The sequence below is a fragment of the Schistocerca americana genome, chromosome 2 (assembly GCF_021461395.2).
Source record: "Schistocerca americana isolate TAMUIC-IGC-003095 chromosome 2, iqSchAmer2.1, whole genome shotgun sequence".
In the NCBI taxonomy this organism is placed as follows: Eukaryota; Metazoa; Arthropoda; class Insecta; order Orthoptera; family Acrididae; genus Schistocerca; species Schistocerca americana.
This window is the reverse complement of record NC_060120.1, coordinates 538,781,813-538,801,619: the sequence shown is the minus strand read 5'-3', so window position 1 is coordinate 538,801,619 and position 19,807 is coordinate 538,781,813. Positions and strand designations below refer to the sequence as shown.

Here is a 19,807-nt window from a genome sequence, read left to right as displayed (position 1 = left end):
GATGAAACAGTAGTCAAATAAAGGAAAATAAATGTATGTTTACCAAGGTCTGTCGCACACGACTTGCTCGTTCGAGCACCTAACGTTGACGTGCACGTAGACGGTATATCCAACATCATGAGGCAAAGCGCCGTCTACACTCGGGAAGAGCTGGTTAACATGATTTTGCTCTTTCCAGCGCAGTTGTCGGTTGTATCTGTGCATGAAAATGGATGCGCGAAAAGTTCGTACGTTAGCTCTATTTAAACGCACACACACTTCTTGTCCATATGCTAGTCGTGTTGTTCTTCTGTGATATACGTACATAAAAACTTCAATATCCGTGAACAAGTAATAAGACAAAAAAGAAAAGTACATGTCCGAGTCAGTAAGGACATCGCTCCAGACAGAGAACGAACTCACATTTACGTAACATTAAGTATTACAGAAATTATTTCTATTAATTTCGTTACAAAGCCTCACAGCCTTCAGAAAACATGAAAATGAAGAAAAAAATTAGATGCCATCGGACTCGAACCCTATGCTGCCGTAATCCCCGCACTTTAACATGATGCCTCTGCATACAACGCTTTTTTTAAAAAAATCTTTATTTTAATTGCGAACATTTTTAGGCTAGGCTTTACCGTGACTGTTAATGACATTAAATGAAACAACAAGTTTACTGTTACCAGTCACCAGTCTCTCTCTCTCTCTCTTTCTTCAAAGAGTGTCATCTATGTATGATTTTACTGCTGTAGCCAATATGATCATTGTAATTGAAGCCTATAACATTTTACCTAATTGTTATTAGCAAGTATGAAGTTTAAGCCATATTAACTTTTCACCTGATTGCATAAACGAGTACGAATGTTTAGCTGTTTTAACCTTTCAAAATTGGATTTATATACCACCTGAAGTACACACATATATATTTGACACCTCAAAAGAAACACCTCCAAATGGTTTAAACGATTATTCTGTAATAATGTTGTTACAATGTATATTCTTTGCACTTTGCGATTATGTCTTCTCTTCTGCTGTACGAACCTTGCACCCAGCTGATTCCAGACGCCATATTTGTTTACAAATGTGGCAGTATACATGTGAAGTGTTACGACAGAAAAAGGAACCTGTGACCACTGGAGGTACTCTAGTTTACTTATTAAAGTTTACCATTAGATATCAGTTTAATTTTTTGTCAAAAGTTATCCAAAACCATATTCTGAAATAGTGTCTTGTTTCTCCACTAGGCAGTGCCACAAGTTCCTCCAAATGTCGTAACACAACACACACACATATGCAATACTAACTAATGTAAATCCACCCGATGATGGAGGTTTAAACCTTCGAAACGCGTCGTGGAAAAAATAAAACGGTGACTGGTAACAGTAAACTTGTTGTTTCATTTAAAATCTTTATTGTTCTCTCCAATTGGTCTGGGCGGACGTCACATGACACCTGTTCAAACTGATGGGATGATTGTTGAATACTTCACTCAGAACACGCTGAGCTACCGTGCCGGCATCCTAGGCTGTCACTTCGTTGTAAGAGACGTCCGATTTATCTCTAATATGTTATTAATTTACGTTTAAGTATAAGAAATCTTAACAAGAACGGTACGTTTTTCATGAGTCTTCAACATGGCGTTGCGTTAAAATGGCTTTCTCTGATAACATGCGAGTTACAACACGATAATAACTAAATACAAAACTTCTTTAACCACCAATATGACGTTTCCCGTTATTTTATTGCAACAAATGTACCAATAGCGGTTGATACATTCAATATCCTGGTGCTTAGAAGCAGCAGATGTTAATGTGGTGTAAAGTATAACTACTGACCAGAACAAGTACAATATGGTGTCTTGCTTTCTGGGCTGCAAGAAAGACAGGCCCCGACGCGTACGTCACTAAGGCAGGTCTCAGCTCGCTCAATTCAGCAGACATAACTACGTTTCTACACATGTTAACTCGTAACTTGGTGTGTATGTACAAACGAGGACTCTATCTTCTACTGGAATCCGCTATTATGAAGTCTTACTGTTATTGGTACCACAAAGATAGGAAGTCCATAGACCTACTTATAATTTGTTAGGCTGTACTGCGGTACAATAAAATTAAAAACATGCCGAAATGATTATCAGTTGCGTAACGCACCACTTCTTGTACGAAATGAGGACTGTTATGCAGAAGAGACTAAATGCTATAAACAAGCCGGCATGCCATTTATATCGAGTATTGATCTTAACTTAAATTTTGTTATAGTACTGTTAATCAGCAAGACTTCATAATAGCAGTAGTACGTACACGCCCAGCTGCGAATTATCAGATTTAGAAACTCATTTTGTCTTCTGGGCTGAGCGAGCGTGCGACTTCAGGCCTACCTTCGTGACGTACGCGACATGGTCTGTCTTTCTCGTGGGCCCCGAGCGTTCTGCAGGTGACGGAGGTAGTGTTTTTGTTTCCTATTGGTTCTAGTACGTGAACGTCACTGAAATATCGCGGAACTTATTTTGTGTTTCACTTGACGAAAGACTCCTTAACGAGGAATAGCCGGAAGTGACGTCACAAAACTCGTAGAGCGCCACGTTAACGTTAGCTAAATCGTTCCGTGTAACAAGTCTTTAACAATCTTGATACTGAACACACAACGTGCTAGCTTGCGAAACAGGAATGTGCGCCAGCTCAGGATCGAATCCACACGGCGGGGAAGCGTCTGTGGTTGGTGCACCGAGGGTTTCCCACACTCGTTTGGTCCAATTAAAAAAAGAAAAAAAAGGATATAGAAACAATTATAATACGGCCACGTGCAGGGCAAAGTTTACAGAATTTTGCCCAAACTTGAGTTCAGCAGAGCCCATACTAAATGGGGTAAACGCTCGTAGGAAGAAAATAAGGCTCTCCGTATTTTTTTTCTTTTCTTCTTTTTAAATACAAACGAACGAAAGCGATACAAACACTAATTTTTCCAATAAAGGTTCCTTCATCCAATAAACCAATAAATGACATGTCACAGTTGCAAGAAATGTGACTGCTCAAGGATTAATGAGAAGTTACTAACCTACGGTCAAGCATGCGGCAACAGTGAAGGACGAGAGAAAAATCAATAATAAAATACCGGAAGCTGTGAACAATATCAGCTCTGCATCATGATTCCGTACGACACCTATGGTTATTGTCAAAAGTGCGATCATATGGGGTATTAACTGAAATTTGTGACTGGATTGAGGACTTCTTGGTAGGCAGGAAGCAATATGTTGTCTTGGATGGAGAGTCATCATTAGATGTCAAAGTAACTTCAGCTGTGCCCCAGGAAGTGTGTTGGCATCCTTGCTGTTCATATTGTATATTAATGACCTTGCAGACAATGTTAATACTAACCTCAGACACTTTGCAGATGATGCAGTTGTCTATAATGAAGTACTGTCTGAACGAAGCTGCATAAATATCCCATCAGATCTTGATACGATTTCAAAGTTGAGCGAAGACTCAGATATATAAAACTGTGCATTCGCAAAATGGAAAAAGTGTAGTATCCTATGACTATAATATCAGTGAGTCACTGTCGGAATTGGCCAACTCATACAAATATCTGGGTGTAGCACTTTGTGTGGATATGAAATGGAATGCTCTCATAGGCCCAGTCATGGGTAAAGCAGGAGGCAGGCTTCGGTTTATTGCTAGAATACCGGGGAAGTGAAATCAGTCTGCAAAAGAGATTGCTTACAAAACACATGTGCAACCAGTTCTGCAATATTGATAAAATGTTTGGGACCCATACCAAATAGGACTAGCAGGAAATATTAAATGTCTACAGAGAAGGACAGCACGAATGCTTTGATATGTGAGAGAGTGTCACAGGGATACTGAAAATACTGAACTGGTGCACTCTTGAAGATAGATGTAAACTATTCTGAGAAAGTCTTATCAACAAATTTTCAAGAACTGGCTTTAAATGATGGTTCTACGAGTGTACTGCAGCCCCCTACATATCACTCACATAGAGATCCTGAGGATAAGATTAGAATAATTACTGCACACACAGAGGCATTCAAACAATCATTCTTCCTGCGCTTCGTACATGAATGGAATGGGAAGAAACTGCAATAACTGGTACAATGGGACATACCCTCTGCCATTCACCTCACAGTGGTTTGCAGGGTGTAGATGTGGATGGGGTAGATGTAGAAGTGCAGAGTATCCAAATTGTAATGCTTCTTGTCTTTGTTAAAATAATAGCACATATATGGGTAGTGGGTAGTGGCATATATCTGGATGCCTTTAATATATCTTGAACTTTACATGCCACAAAGAACAGTGACAGCAGTGACAATAAGTAACGTAGTGATGAGACTGGAGAATCTAAGCGATGATTTGTAACAATAGGAGCATTTACCACAGGTTGAGGGAATTGGACAGAAAAGAGCTAAAAGTAGTTGCCATCAGTAGGAATGACTAGCACAGAGAGACAGATGAGCATAAGATACCAAATATAGCTATAAAGAAATTTCCCATGTGGGAGGGATATTAATTTTGGGAGGAAGAACACAAACTGCCCATTTGATGAAAAAGGCAACACTGTGTTGCAGATCATGCTCTGGGATAAGCTGTTGTGTGCAATGTCAGTCGGTCTTTATCCTTTTTCATGGTCACGTTGAGACTGTTTATGCTGATATAAAAAGCTGAACAGTGATTCCACATCAGCTGGTATGTGATGTGGATTATCTCACAGTTGGCTCACCGTTTCATGGAATAAGTCTTGACGATGATATCTTGAATAGGTAGTGGTAGAAAGGTGCAGAGTACAAATCTTGGATAATCACAAGAACAGTAATCACAGACCAAGAGAATGACTCAAGGAGGAACATATCGACAAGGATGTTCCTGGAGTTGGGAGAGCAATGGAAAACTCTTCTGGGAAATACAGGGAAGACAAATAGTTGGGCCACAATTTTGTTATTTGCCTGTATGGTGAATTATATGTGTGACAGTTGATATGATGTAAGAACATGACATTAGGTTTACAGGTATTATACATTTTCTCAATGAAAAATAAAATATAGCTACATACTGACCATTTACAAGATATGATTTTTCACTAAACTTGATCTAAAATTAAATGTAAGAAATGTAAGCCAACCACAGACAGATATTGTCAATTGAGAAATTCATGTATGAAATGGAAGAACAATCAAACAAAATTGATATGTTTGTTTTTAAAACTGTTTTCATTGTCAGCCAACATCTTATAATTCACAAAGAATATATGCAAGTGATGAAACAATAGCATTGTATTCACAAGTCTGCATCCAGCAGATTTAATTATTACTGCTGCATATTTGTTGCGTGAGTAATGCTCACATTATTTTATTTCTGTGGTGTAGGTCGCATTGATCTTCCTGATGCTCACAATGAAGTTGTATGGCTACGCAATGGTACACCTCTTCCTTCCCAGTATTGGCACACAGTTGCAAGGTAAGAAAAAATATTACTATTGTAAATAAATGAATCTGGTGATAATAGTCTGTACAAAAGACATTATACTGTCACAGCTCTCCTGCTAGTTATGTGACTTTTATTTAAGATACATTACATAAAAAACTGATGACAACATGGCATGTAATCTAATGTTTGGTTGATACCTAGTACACACTCAAAGTATTTGAAAATGCCATAAATGCGGAAACTGACAGTGTGGAATAAAGATTTTGCTGAGGGTCTAGTAGCTGCAAACTTAACTGTGGCATATGCTTTCAGATCATTTTCCTCAACTTTTCCTTGTAATTTTACTATGTTTTACTTGCTAATAGACTTTGTCATCTGAGCACATGAAAGAAGTTTAATATTATGTGAAGTTGTTCCATTTTACATTGTGGTGCTACTGTTGGCATGACTAGTGCCTTCATAAAATCCATAGTAGTATTATCACACAGATGTTTGAGATGTTAAGCAAGGAGGCATGTACTTGGATGTGATAACAATTGATGATATTTTGATAACTGAATAAAAGTATTTAAAATGTAATTGCTTCTCATTTTGTGTAGTTAAAATGTACTGTAGATATTGTTGGTAATTTTTACATATTATACCGATAGAATGAATATTCATGTGTTGCATTTGATAAAATGTGAAATGTTCACTTAATGTAAGACATAATTTGAAATATGCTGTTTACCTTTTGATTTGTTTCACAGGGAAGATAGCCTGATTTTAGGCTCATATCTGTTCATCCACAATATTCGTCATGATGATCTTGGGCAATATGTATGTCGTATCTCTAACACAGGCTTCCAGATAATAGAAATGCCTGTCCAGCTACATGAGCTAGGTAAATATGCCACTAATTATGTTAAGTACAAAACACAGCATAATAACTACCAAGTATTTACTTCAGTAAATCTTCTTTGTTATTGCTTGTTTAATTTATTCTTCTATATTTATGTTACATTCCAAGTGTGCTAATATTCCAGCATACCAAAGGAAATCTTTGAGATGTCTTTACAATTTATTGGTTCATTATGTAAAATATTGTATAATGCTCTTGAAAGTCTTTGTAAAGCAGCCAGGTCATTTTCCAAGTTTGGTTAGTTTTAAATATTCTCTACTTCGTATAGTGTGTTGGACAAGTGCTATAAGGAAATTATGGTGGATGACATTTTTGGATAGAACTTAACTGACTTATTCCTCATCTGTAAACATCATACATACTCTGTGTTGGTACATAAGAAGAACAGAACACTATTTGTGAGTAAATGAAAAAAATAAGAGTATGAGAGGAGACACGTGCTCTAGGGTTCTATAACCATGTTGTAAATGTGCTGGTTTCTATTGCAGATTTATCAGTTAGGATCTACAAAACAGTTTGTATTATTCTGCTGTAACTATTTCTTCATTTACATTAAATGAACCAGTGGCATGTATCTTGATGGACTTGTAATACTGATTGAAAGTATTAAGTAATGTGAAAGTGTTACAAACTATTTTATGTGCTATTGTCATTCGTTACAGGGGAAACACAAACTGCAGACACCCATCGAATTCCGTACAGTCAGATGTTCCTTGTGATTGGTCTTGTGATACTCTCAATAATCACAGTTGTCACACTGTATCTGCGGTTTGCAGTGCCAGTTAGACTCTTCTATAAGGACAAATTTGGACCTAGAGAGGACAATGGTGAGGAAAAAAATACATTTTTCTCAACAAATCCAGCTGAAACAATGGCTATTTGTTTTAAGAATGTTGTACAGTCACTCAATTTAGTTCAAAAATTGATCTACAAGACATCTGTATTTGATCATGATACAGTCCTTTGCTCTTGATATAAATTTGTGGATATGAACCAAGGTTCCTTTTTAACAAAGCATGAATTTGTTTGTATTTTCTTTTTATATGTAGTAAAAATCTCTTTGACATGTCGATGCTGTCATTTTGATATAGGTAGTGCATTAAAAATTACCAGAAGGGGAAATACCAGTAAAACAGCAAACTGCAAAAAATCGCTTATACTTACTTACTTCAAGACAGATAACACCTGGAGAATAAGGAAAAAAGTTACATATGCTTTTCTTTTTGCAAATTTGAGAAACAATTATTTGTTGTTCTTGTTTTCAGATGGAAAGGACTTTGACGTTTTAGTTTGTTATGATGAGAAAGACACTGAATTTGCACTGGGGGTACTAATTCCCATGCTGGAAAATAAACTTGGCTATCGATGTTGTTCTCAACTGCTCAAGGCATCAGCAGTGAACAGTAAATGTGAGTATCAGAAGATGAGTTCATACGATCCTGTAATATCCATTGAATTTTATAGGAAGTTACGCATTGTTTTTAATATTATGTGTTGTTGATTATTCTAAAGGTAATTTTGGTTGTGATGCTTTAGCTGGTTGTGTGAGAAGTAATTCTTGTTGTTAGAAGTCTTGTTGTCTATTTTAGACTAGTACTTTCAGGAAGTAATTCCTTTAATTAAAATTTTAGTTTCTTAAGCATATAGGAGAAAATCAGAAGGTAGCATTTCCAGCTAGCTGTGAAAGAGCTTCAACTGAATCACTGCAAATGAAGCGGTGTCTTTATAACAGTTTTTAAAGGATTAAAATATGACATCATTGCTTTGCTTCTCATTTTATTACTTTCTGTAACTCACAATTGAAATTTTAGATTATTATAGCACCCAAATTCGTACCTTTCCCATAAAACTGATCCATGAAGTGCACACCACATATGCATTTGATAGCTTTGAACATGTTATTTACCTAGCAATGAGGTGTCTATTCTGATGTGGAGGAATGACAAACACAACTGAGTCCTTGGCTCACATTCCATGCCCCATCAACTGAGCCATTTAAGCACATCTCACAGCTAATGTTGCAAGATCTTATTACTGATACTTACAACCTCCTACAGTTAAATGGTTGTGCTATGCCATATTATTACCATACTGCCATAATCTAATCTGTTAAATGTGTGTCAGACAACTTGTAGACTGAGTTTTCGTGTCCAGTATTCATGCAGCAGAATATGCTCTTTACAATTTAAATGGAATCTAGTTTCATAAATGAAAGTCACTTCTTTGAATTCAAGTCCACCACCATAGTTGAGAAATCAGTGTGTCTAAACACAACTGAGAAATTCATGTATCTTAACTGCCATCCTGAGGACTTTGGTTTCATTCCCAGAATTATTTGGCTGTTGTCTTTGGTGGACAGAGCAGAATGGGGCACAATCAGCCACATGAGGCTAAAAAACTTGACAACAGTTGAGCAAGTGCTGTACTGAGAACATGTCGTACCATATTGCACTGAATGGAGCTATGCAGGAGGTGATACCGTGACCAGTCACTAGTGTATGGTCATTATGGCCAGATTGCAAAATGAATTTTGTTCAGAGAAGCTGTAGAAATCCAAAAACACGCGAACAGTTTCAACAAGAAAGAGGAAAGCCTTAAGGTAAACGGATCCTGGCTTCCCGTACTGCAGCGAACGACCGTCGCAGGTAGCAAGAGGAGAACCGCACCGGAAATGACCGCGGAGAAGCCCTCGGACGTTGGCGCGCCAGGTACATATAGTCTGCGGCTGCGAGCTCGCCTCCAGTTCACCACCGGCAATGGAGGGTGAAGCTTTGACAATGCCAGCCACTCATGCTGGCGAAATGTCAGAAAAATCATAAGATGAACGTCGGCCGAAGAACCCGAGACAGAAGCCAATAGGCAGTTTGTCAATTTTGAGTTCATTATATCGTACAATAGCAGACTTTTGCATATGATAGGCAACTGAGGAAATTTACTGCTCCCCACAAGGGTTACTTTCTCATGGAAGAACTTAGAAAATTGAAAAATCAGAAGCAGTATGAGAAAAGAAAAATCAGGCAAATAAGGCATTCTTATATCTAATATGGTACATCCTAGAATAAATTTTGCATTTCATTTCAGTTCATAACATTACTGAATATTTCTGCTCACAGGCTGTGATGAGATATACAATACTGCGGAACGGAGTCGTCGGCTGATGGTTGTTTTGTCACCACCTGTTGTCAACAATAACTGGACATGTGCAGCCCTCATGAAAGTGCTGCGCATCTTTTTACAAATACATCCAAATACCATCTGTATATCCTTGCAGGTACGGAAAACATATGGAAATTGAAAAACAAATCTCTTCACCATGTGAAGGTCGGATTAAACAATGCGCAACAGGATTTCCCAATATTTGTACTGCATCATCCTCATCTTTTCTATCCTTGTTTCTGTGATATGACAGTTTTTGTATCTCTGCCTCCTCCCCCTTTTCATATAAGTTACCAGCAACTTGGAAAAATTGTCTTTCAGGATCGGCATTCTTTCAGCTTTTCCTGTTCACTTGTGATATTTCTTTTAGTTGTTAAACATCCTCCATACCATAACGTTTCCTTCCCAAAGTCTTTGCCACCTATGCTGTAAGTAATGAATCATTTTGATTTATACAAACTGAATGTGGGGTCCACTCAGCCCTTGTGAAACAAACTTCAGGAGCTACTTGATTGAGAATTAGCGGCTCTGGTCTCGGAAACTAACATACGGCCGGGAGAGCAGTGTGCTGACCACATGCCCCTTCATATCTGCATCCAGTGACGCTTATGGGCTGAGGATGACACGGCGGCCAGTCGGCAGTGTTGGGCCTTCATAGCCTGTTCGGGAGGTGTTTAAAAAAAAAAAATATATATATATATATATATATGTGTGTGTGTGTGTGTGTGTGTGTGTGTGTGTGTGTGTGTGTGTGTGTGTGTGCGCGTGCGCGTGCGAGTGTATACCCCTTTTTTCCCCCTAAGGTAAGTCTTTCCGCTCCCGGGATTGGGATGACTCCTTACCCTCTCCCTTAAAACCCACATCCTTTCGTCTTTCCCTCTCCTTCCCTCTTTCCTGATGAGGCAACAGTTTGTTGCGAAAGCTTGAATTTCATGTGTATGTTTGTGTTTGTTTGTGTGTCTATCGACCTGCCAGCACTTTCGTTCGGTAAGTCACATCATCTGTGTTTTTTTTTTTATATATATATATATATATATATATATAAAAAACACAAACAAACACATACATACACACAAAATTCTAGCTTTTGCAACCAATGGTTGCTTCGTCAGGAAAGAGGGAAGGAGAGGGAAAGACGAAAGGATGTGGGTTTTAAGGGAGAGGGTAAGGAATCATTCCAATCCCGGGAGCGGAAAGACTTACCCTAGGGGGAAAAAAGGACAGGTATACACTCGCACACACACACATATCCATCCGCACATACACAGACACAAGCAGACATTTGTAAAGGCAAAGAGTTTGGGCAGAGATGTCAGTCGAGGCGGAAGTACAGAGGCAAAGATGTTGTTGAAAGACAGGCGAGGTACGAGCGGCGGCAACTTGAAATTAGCGGAGGTTGAGGCCTGGCGGATAACGAGAAGGGCAAGTTCCCATCTCCGGAGTTCTGACAGGTTGGTGTTAGTGGGAAGTATCCAGATAACCCGGACGGTGTAACACTGTGCCAAGATGTGCTGGCCGTGCACCAACGCATGCTTAGCCACAGGGTGATCCTCATTACCAACAAAGACTGTCTGCCTGTGTCCATTCATGCGAATGGACAGTTTGTTGCTGGTCATTCCCACATAGAAAGCTTCACAGTGTAGGCAGGTCAGTTGGTAAATCACGTGGGTGCTTTCACACGTGGCTCTGCCTTTGATCGTGTACACCTTCCGGGTTACAGGACTGGAGTAGGTGGTGGTGGGAGGGTGCATTGGACAGGTTTTACACTGGGGGGCGGTTACAAGGGCAGGAGCCGGAGGGTAAGGAAGGTGGTTTGGGGATTTCATAGGGATGAACTAAGAGGTTACGAAGGTTAGGTGGACGGCAGAAAGACACTCTTGGTGGAGTGGGGAGGATTTCATGATGTGGTGGCACATAAAATCTGATATGGCACTTAACACATATAGAATATTTGTTTTTAAACTATTGGCATTTTTATTAATAAACTCTTGCTTTTATTCTCTAAAAATACAATAGGCACCTTTGGTGAAAATTTGTCGGAAACAACACCTGCAGACGTTGTGCTCTCCTATGTATTGTTGTAGTGTACAATATTTTTATGTACTTATTTGTTGTGATGATTAATGCTAACCCCACATCTCATGTGGCACAGCTTTCTTGTGTAATGTCTGTTGCTTTTTTAGAGTATTATAACAATTCTTTTATTCTTCAACCACCTTCAGTTACCCAGTTAAGGAACATAATGCCTCTTTTCTCTCGCACCTGTGCAAACACATTGTACAAAAGTGAATGTTTCAGCTGAATACTTGCAATGAATGTCTATGTATTAAAATATCCACACATTGCCTCCAAGTCTGTGCAATCAAATGTCACTGCAAGACTTTGGTATTCTGCTAGAAAACTGTGCATAAAACAATGCCAATGGAGATTAAGGCTAGCAATAATGCTTCTTTATCTCAACACAAATTATTTCCATCCAAGTTTGAGTAGCCTACCCATTTCATATCTGAATACAAAACATTTCTGTGATGGTTCCAGAAACTACAACATTTTTAACTGGGCTTCCATTAAGCATGTGTGCAAAGTTGAGCAGTAAATGGCATCATCCAGTTGAACCTCTAGACGTACTTGAGAACACTTTGTTATAGTGTGGATATACTTGTGTGCATAATTCAAAACAAAATATTTTAATTTATCATAATTTCCTGATCTTAATATAAGTAGTCAGTACTTGTAGTCTGAGAGAGTTTTACAATGATCATACAACCATTAACTTCTTCAAGGTGACAGTAATTCTTTAATCGATGGATTCAAACCCTCGCCTTTAACAGGAAATACTGAACAATCCAGACACGCCTCTTCAGTCCAACTTGAAGTTTTCAGTCTGCCAGTATTTCTTATCTGCTCGTAGAACCTTGCAAGTCCTGGTGCAAAGCAGTAGATTAAACTTTTAAGTTGCGCATAGGCATACTTTGATAGTTCAGTTAGTCTGGTTCAAATGGCTCTGAGCACTATGGGACTTAACTTCTGAGGTCATCAGTCCCTTAGAACTTAGAACTAATTAAACCTAACTAACCTAAGGACATCACACACATCCATGCCCAAGGTGGGATTCGAACCTGCGACTGTAGCGGCCGTGCAGTTCCAGACTGAAGCGCCTAGAACTGCTCGGCCACTCCGGCCGGCCAGTTAGTCTGGATCTGGCCTTAATTCAGCAGACTGTTTCAACAAGCTGTTGGGAAGTTTTGTTACAGCACATACTTCCTTGCAGAGTGAATGAAAAGAGAAATGCTTTTCTATCACACATCATCTATTTTTTAACTGCATTTAGAGTTCACTTTATCTTGATATATGTTGCCTTCTGTGTCTGTTTCTAGTTTTCTCTTCAAGTTAATTAGAAATGTTGATGTACCGATATACAACAAAGTGAGAAAGAAGATTAGCAGTGGAATGTAGAAGTTAAGATTCTAGAGCTAGAGTAACCTAATAATGATCCCACAAGACGATGAAGAAATGCTCAGGGTGGCTGCTAAGAAATGTTATCAACTTGCATGGGAGTAGTACTTGCATGTTCATTTATTACTAACATTTCATGAACTTGAGTGTCATTTTTTTTTACATCAGTATCATTTTTCTCTTAATTAAGTGAGAAATATGTACTACTACAATGTATTTTTTCTGCAGGCACTACCTAAGGAAGGTGCAACAGTGAAGAATGAGTATGGCGAGACTCTACAGCAGTTATGCCGTAAGGCCAAAGTCATCATGTGGCAAGGAATTAGTGAGCGTGCTCGGCGTAATTTCTGGAAAACAGTTCGGCTTGAGCTCCCTGCACACCATAATACACCTGCTACTGGATCTGTGATTCTTCCTGCATCCGCAAACCGTCAGCAGAGTTCTCACATAACTGTGATACCACCTGCAAAGCGAGCGATTCGAACAAACTCACACGAGAGCCTTGAAGTTCTAGTCTAGATCTAGAGACACTGGTTCTAAAGCATTACGTCTATAAGGTCAGCTATTGTTACCTTGTTCATTCATGCTTATAATTGTTAATACAATTCATATCAACCTAAACTGATCTCAGCTCTCTTAGCTTGCATGTAAAACCAGACCATCTTCTGTACCTTATAGTTACAAATAATAAATATTATTATGTAAGTTACAGAATGTTTCATTGCTTTCATATGTGTCAACATAGAGAACATATTCTCTTGTGGAGACATTTAGCAGTATGCAAAGAAACTCTTCATAGTAAAAACAAAAACAAAGATCCTTCACAAATAAAGAATGTAACAGATGAGATAAAATATTAGCCAACAAATATCTAAGTGCTGAGCAATACTGCATCTTTGAAATGAAGCATCATTTACCTGAAAATGTATTGCTTTGTTTTTCTGGTCTTCTGTAGGAGATCTGATTGACTTAGAAGTCCAATAATCTGATCTTATCATATGGAATAATGCTTTGTTAATTTTATCATTTGTTTTATGTCAGGATTCAGTTACCTGCTTTTGCTACTGTTTAATATAGTGTGTGTGTCAGGTATTACTCGTATGTTTGTTTTTAACTACAGTTTTGGACATAATCATTTTGAATATACTGAGACTATTGTACTAACGTGACTGTGCCAGATATATTTTTGTTACTGTAACCTACAATCTTCAGATATTGTTGATGAGTCATTAATTTATTATAACTAAAATGCTTCCTTTTCTCTTACTGTAATTAGTTACAATAAATTGGATGAATCATTACTAAAAGAAGTGTTTGGCAGTGTTCTGATTACATTTCACAGTTGCAAGATGCAGCTGTTTTCGTCTTAAATTATCAGAGAGAGCACAATTTTTACGCTGTAACAAAAATGTATGGGGAAATTTTAAATCCTGTTCAGTGGTTGGCATAAGGAAATTGTGTATTATTTTCAACATGAATGTGCTAGTCTTGCCAATACATAACACTTAACAGTTATTCTCGTTTTGTGATTAGTGTATGTCTTCAATAGTAAATTGATAGTTTAATGTCAGACAGCTAACAAGAGAAAAACCTGATTGAATTCACAAAATAAAAGCAGATTTCAGTCCTTAGACTAACAAACAAATTTCAGTATTGATGCATACAAGATGTATAAAGAAATGAGTTTCCAAGAATTATGATTCTTATTGAGCAGCCAAATTTCATACTATATGTGTGCCAGAATAAAGCAATGCGAGCTAGAAAAGGTGAAGTAGCTAATTATTATTGTATATTGCTAAAAGAAAAGGAACACACACACACACACACACACACACACACACACACACACACACACACACGTGTGTTTGTGTGTATGGACTATAATACTTTCTTCAATGAAGGGTTACTTGTGAAATTTAAATCCATAAACATAGAGCTTTGTTTGGTAAAGTAATGAAAACTGAACAGTGAAAAAGTATTTTCCAAACTTGATGCACCAAAATAGTATGTCTGGATAAATGAATACCTGATAAGTAAACATTCTGATATATATATACTGGTAAAAATAAAGAACAATTAGTACATTAATTTGACAGATAATTCAAAATTTAAAAAAATATTTTGAAATACCTGCAGTTCTGTTTCAGAACGGAGTTGCTTAGTGAAATGAACATAGTTTTATATCAAAACGTGTTCGAAATGATAAAACTTCATGTTTGTTGTTTTTTCATGTTGGTGATGTCCAGTATTGTTTTTCTGACGATGAAATACTTACATCTCAATCCATACAAAAGAACAAATGTGCTTCATATTGTGAAGTGCCAAGCACTTGCTTAACACACAATTTGCCTTCTGTCTGAGACTATATATTCCATCACTGCAGAAGCATACTGCTTGCTGCGCAAAGTTCTAGTAGAGCTGGATCTTTCCGAACCAGATTCAAAAGGGACCTGCCAAATTGTCTTGAGTGTTAATTATGACATGGTTGGTGTACTTAATTGTTTGATACCAAATTGTATTTCATAACTGTATGAAAGAAGTCATACTTTGTTTCATTAAGCCTGTATTTAACACACATCTCTTTTGTGGCATTTATTGTTCACTGCAGTGGCATAAAATACCTGAGAGAGATAAAACAAGACTGAATTTTCTTGTAAGCTGTAAGTAATTATGAAGCTTAAAAGTATTCTTTAAATTTTATTTTGATGTGTTAAGAGTCTTTTTAGCTTATGGACTCCATTGTAGAACTATAGTATTTGCATGTTTCATTTCTGCTACTAAAACATTTAAAATGGCATTATAGAAAATTTTCAAAGATAATTAATATGTGGGGTCAGGTTGGTTGCTCTGGTAAAATTATGCATGTAAATATCTTGATTTAAAGAGAAAAACCCCAAAATATGTTGTTTGATAAAATTGTATGTAATATTTTGTGATAGATGTTTGTAATTCTGTATCATTGTTATTTTGTTCAGTATTTTTTAGTATAATTATAGGATTAAAGAAAAACCTCATTCTTCCATAAAATGTATTTATTCATTCATGTAAATAAACTTGACAGAAAAGCCATTTTCCTTGAATACATTAGATTGTTCTGCATGTGTTGTAGAGTATGAAGACAAAGGGCTTTGTAGCCTCCTACTGCACTGAAATATCACATAATTTCTGTTTCATTAATGTAATGTGAAGTCCTGTAAAAAGAAGGTGGCACATACACTGAAGAATTTTCGATGGACAATGGAAAATACAATGAAAACAAAAAGTTTTTCTGTGCAGTATGTGTGTATACTTTCGTGTTACTGACACAACTGAATTAATACAATCCACTTAAGGTTTTGATAGATGGCGGCACTAATAAACACATTGCCATTTTTCAAGCACTGTGATTTATTAATGTGAGTGTTGATGCTTGAGGTGAAAAGTTTGGTTGTACAATTTCATGATTCGCTGCATTATGAAGCATTCTTCTTGGTGGTAAATGTAATCTTAGCCTCTTCCAGAATTCTTGTGAACCTTTTCCATACAATTCCATACCATGCAAACTTACATCATCAGGAGATACACCCAGTGGTGTGCATCCTGGCTTCCAGCGTATTTTCTTTATTACATTGAGGACATGCCTCAGTGTGGTATCATTTATGTTAGTGTTGCTGAGTGTCACATCCCAGCAAATATTCTAAGGCAGAAACAAAACACTGTTAGTATAATACATAAAATTGTTATTAAATATTGAAACTGATGCAAATAAGATACTATTGTTTTTATCAGAGACAGAATAAAAAAGGAATGTTCGTTATAGTCAAAGAATACTATGGAAAATCATGTACTGTACTATGAAACTCCATGAGAACAGTTCACAACATACTTCTGTATATGAGAAGGTCTTTTTATACAAGGGTGCTACCTGTTTGTATCTGCTTTGTCATAGCTGTTGGTCCTTCAGCAGCAATACATGTCACCACAAAAGAAAAAAAAAGAGTGCTGAATAGTTTCAAACTGCAATTTTTAATGACAGCTAATAGTTGGTTGATGTCTAAGGAATTATTTTCATGTCTTGGAGAAGGCTGTATATTATATTGTATATTGTAAATATTGTGCTATTTGTAGGAAGGATGCAGCACCAGAAGACTGTAGCAAAAATAGGAAGACGTAGAGGAATGATGACTGATGTAGAGACTGGCAGTTGTCCCTGAATGTAAATAAATGCAACATATTGTGTGTAAATAGGAAAGGAGATCCATTACTGTTCGATTGCACTTTTGGTGAAAGCTTACTGGAAACAGTAACAACCATAAAAGACCTAAGTGTATTTATCTGGAGCTACCTGAAGTGATGTGATTACATAATACTAATTGTAGGAAAATGAGATGCCAGGCTGAGAGTCATTGTAAGACTCTAAAGGGAATTTAACTCGTCCATGAAAAAAGTGGCTTACAAAACACTTTCTCAACTGATTCTGGGGTATTTTTCATCACTCTGGGATCCTTGCCAAATAGGATTACCAGTAGATCCAATGAAGAGCAGCACACCTAATCATGTGACCATTTATGAAACATGAGAGTGTCACAGAGATGCTCAACAAACTCCAGTGGCGGTCACTACAACAGAGCTGCAGTGTATCATTGGGAGGGTTACTGAAGTGAATGTAGTTGCAGAACAGAAAGTAGGAAGGAAGAGCAAAGTGTGTCTTGCACCAGGAAAAGACATCCTTGGACCCACTGGAATACACATCTCCTACTATTAGAAAGGCCGTCTGAATACATACCTTGGCTGTTAAAAAGACCACATTAAAGTAAATAAGTTTTCTCCTTTACCAATCCACACTCCTTAATAGAGAAGCAGATGGCACATCTCATCTGGACTTAGGCTGAAAGAACCGCTCAGAAATTTTGAAAGTATTTCAGCTCTTTGTGTGAATAACATGGATGATAAAACTTCTTTCTTACTGTGATGTTCCAAAGAAATGGTAAATCAGGTGGTCTGAAAATCCTGTTCTGCCTAAGATGAGAATGGTAGGTGTTTACATTCACTATATTGTTATTGAAGTCTTCAGTCTCAAGACTGGACTGATGTCACTCTCTATACCAGTCTGTCCTGAGAACACGGTTTTATCTCTGTGCATAACTACTGCAAAATACACCCATTTTAACCTGCTTATGCCAGTGAAGTGAAATGGAAAAAAATAAAGATACATGGTCAGTTGAATATAGGATGATAACAACAGCACCAGAAAATGGTGTAACAAGAGTAGGATTCGTTGTAAGTAGGAGGGTAGGGCAAAGAGTGAGGTAATGTGAACAGTTCTGCAGCAGGATTATACTCAGCATAATCAAAACCAAACCATCACCAACTACTACAGCTTGTATCAATATTCCAACATCACAAGCAGAAGACAGAGAATATATGAGGGAAATAAATAGGTAATTCAGCATGTAAGCAGAGATGAAAGTCTAACAAAATAGGAACAAGAGTAGACTCAGATCAAAATTTAGTAATCATGGTAATAGACTGAAATTTGAGAGAATCATCAGGAAGTGCAATGGAGTGGGATACTGAAGTACTGAGCAGTGATCGATGTGTGTTTAAAATTCTCGGAGGCTGTGGATGCTGGATAACGAATACCACAGTATGCGCTCTACAACCTTGCCTCACTCCATTCTCGACTACTGCCATCCTTCAATATCTATCAACTCTTATAATTGCAGTCTAGTTTCTGCATAATTTGTAGGTAACTTTTCACTCCCTATATTTATCCCAGATAATTTCAGAATATCAGACAGTGTCTTCCAGTCAACATTGCCAAAATCTTTTTCTAAATCTACAAATGTTATAAATGTGAGTTTGTCTTTCTTCAGCCTATTTTCTAAATAAACTGAAGGGTCTATATTGCATCACACATTGACACATTTCCACAAAACCGAACTTATTTTTTACCAGATTAGCTTCTATCAGTCATTCTATTCTTCTGTAGATTATTCATGTTGTAATTTGGCAACCACATCTTATTAATGTGATGTTTGGTAATACCTGGCTTCTTAGATATGGAGATTAATATATTCTTGAAGTCTGAGGGTATTTCACATGTCTTATATATCCTGTGCATGAGGTGAAACAGTTAGTCTTCCCAAAGATTTTAATATTTCTGATGAAATGTTTTCAACTTCAGGTGTCTGGTTTCTAGTGAGGGTTGTCAGTACTGTGCCAAATTGTTCTCACAGTATTGCATCACTCATACCTATAGTATTATTAAACAGACCTGCTTCCTGACTGATAATTCATAACCCTTTCATTTAAAATAGTAGTTATATTATTCTGGGTCTGTTTCACTACATTCCAAATGGAGTTAAGTATGTTGACAGAATGACTGCATTCTGTCCTTGTTGATTAGTTTATAAGGAAAGCTATTTCCAAATAACAATGTAAGTTTATCATGGAGTAGATTAAACTTTTTGTCAGCATTTGGTTTGTTAAAAATTTCATCCCAATTTGTCTCTTATCAATTATTGTTAAAAATGTTTATCCTGGAGTCATTAATTACTTTAACTGAATTTGGAGTGACTGTGAAGATGAAATTAGACTACTGTTATTACAGCATGCACAGAGACTTTTAAAGAATCAGTCTTCCCATGCACCATATGTGATAAAGATGGGAAGAAACCCTAGCATGTGGTATCATGTTAACTACTCTCTGTCACGCACTTCACAGTATTTTGCTGAGTTTGTAGATAGATGTAGATATCTTTCCTACAGTCATACTGTGTTTACCAGTTTGTACTTTTTTACAATCTCATTTTTTAGATATCTGTATTCCCTTTTTACATGATATATTTGCTGCATTTTTATAGATCTTCATTTGTATCAGCTGAATTTA

At 37.2% G+C, this 19,807-nt stretch overlaps 2 protein-coding genes across 2 annotated transcripts in view; one reads left to right on the top strand and one right to left on the bottom strand.

The window, feature by feature from the left end:
• The window catches only part of LOC124595076 (single Ig IL-1-related receptor-like), a 354,541-nt gene extending 338,536 nt beyond the window's left edge, over nucleotides 1-16,005 (top strand). The window contains exons 4-9 of the mRNA XM_047133657.1: nucleotides 5,363-5,453; nucleotides 6,173-6,306; nucleotides 6,987-7,151; nucleotides 7,590-7,733; nucleotides 9,438-9,595; nucleotides 13,165-16,005. Coding sequence (XP_046989613.1) covers nucleotides 5,363-5,453; nucleotides 6,173-6,306; nucleotides 6,987-7,151; nucleotides 7,590-7,733; nucleotides 9,438-9,595; nucleotides 13,165-13,455 — 983 coding nt within the window. The 3' untranslated portion in view covers nucleotides 13,456-16,005. The remainder of the gene's footprint in view (nucleotides 1-5,362; nucleotides 5,454-6,172; nucleotides 6,307-6,986; nucleotides 7,152-7,589; nucleotides 7,734-9,437; nucleotides 9,596-13,164) is intronic.
• Nucleotides 15,981-19,807, bottom strand: part of LOC124595077 (X-linked interleukin-1 receptor accessory protein-like 2) — a 137,465-nt gene continuing 133,638 nt past the window's right edge. The window contains exon 9 of the mRNA XM_047133658.1: nucleotides 15,981-16,612. Within this exon, the coding sequence (XP_046989614.1) occupies nucleotides 16,310-16,612 (303 nt within the window). The 3' untranslated portion in view covers nucleotides 15,981-16,309. The remainder of the gene's footprint in view (nucleotides 16,613-19,807) is intronic.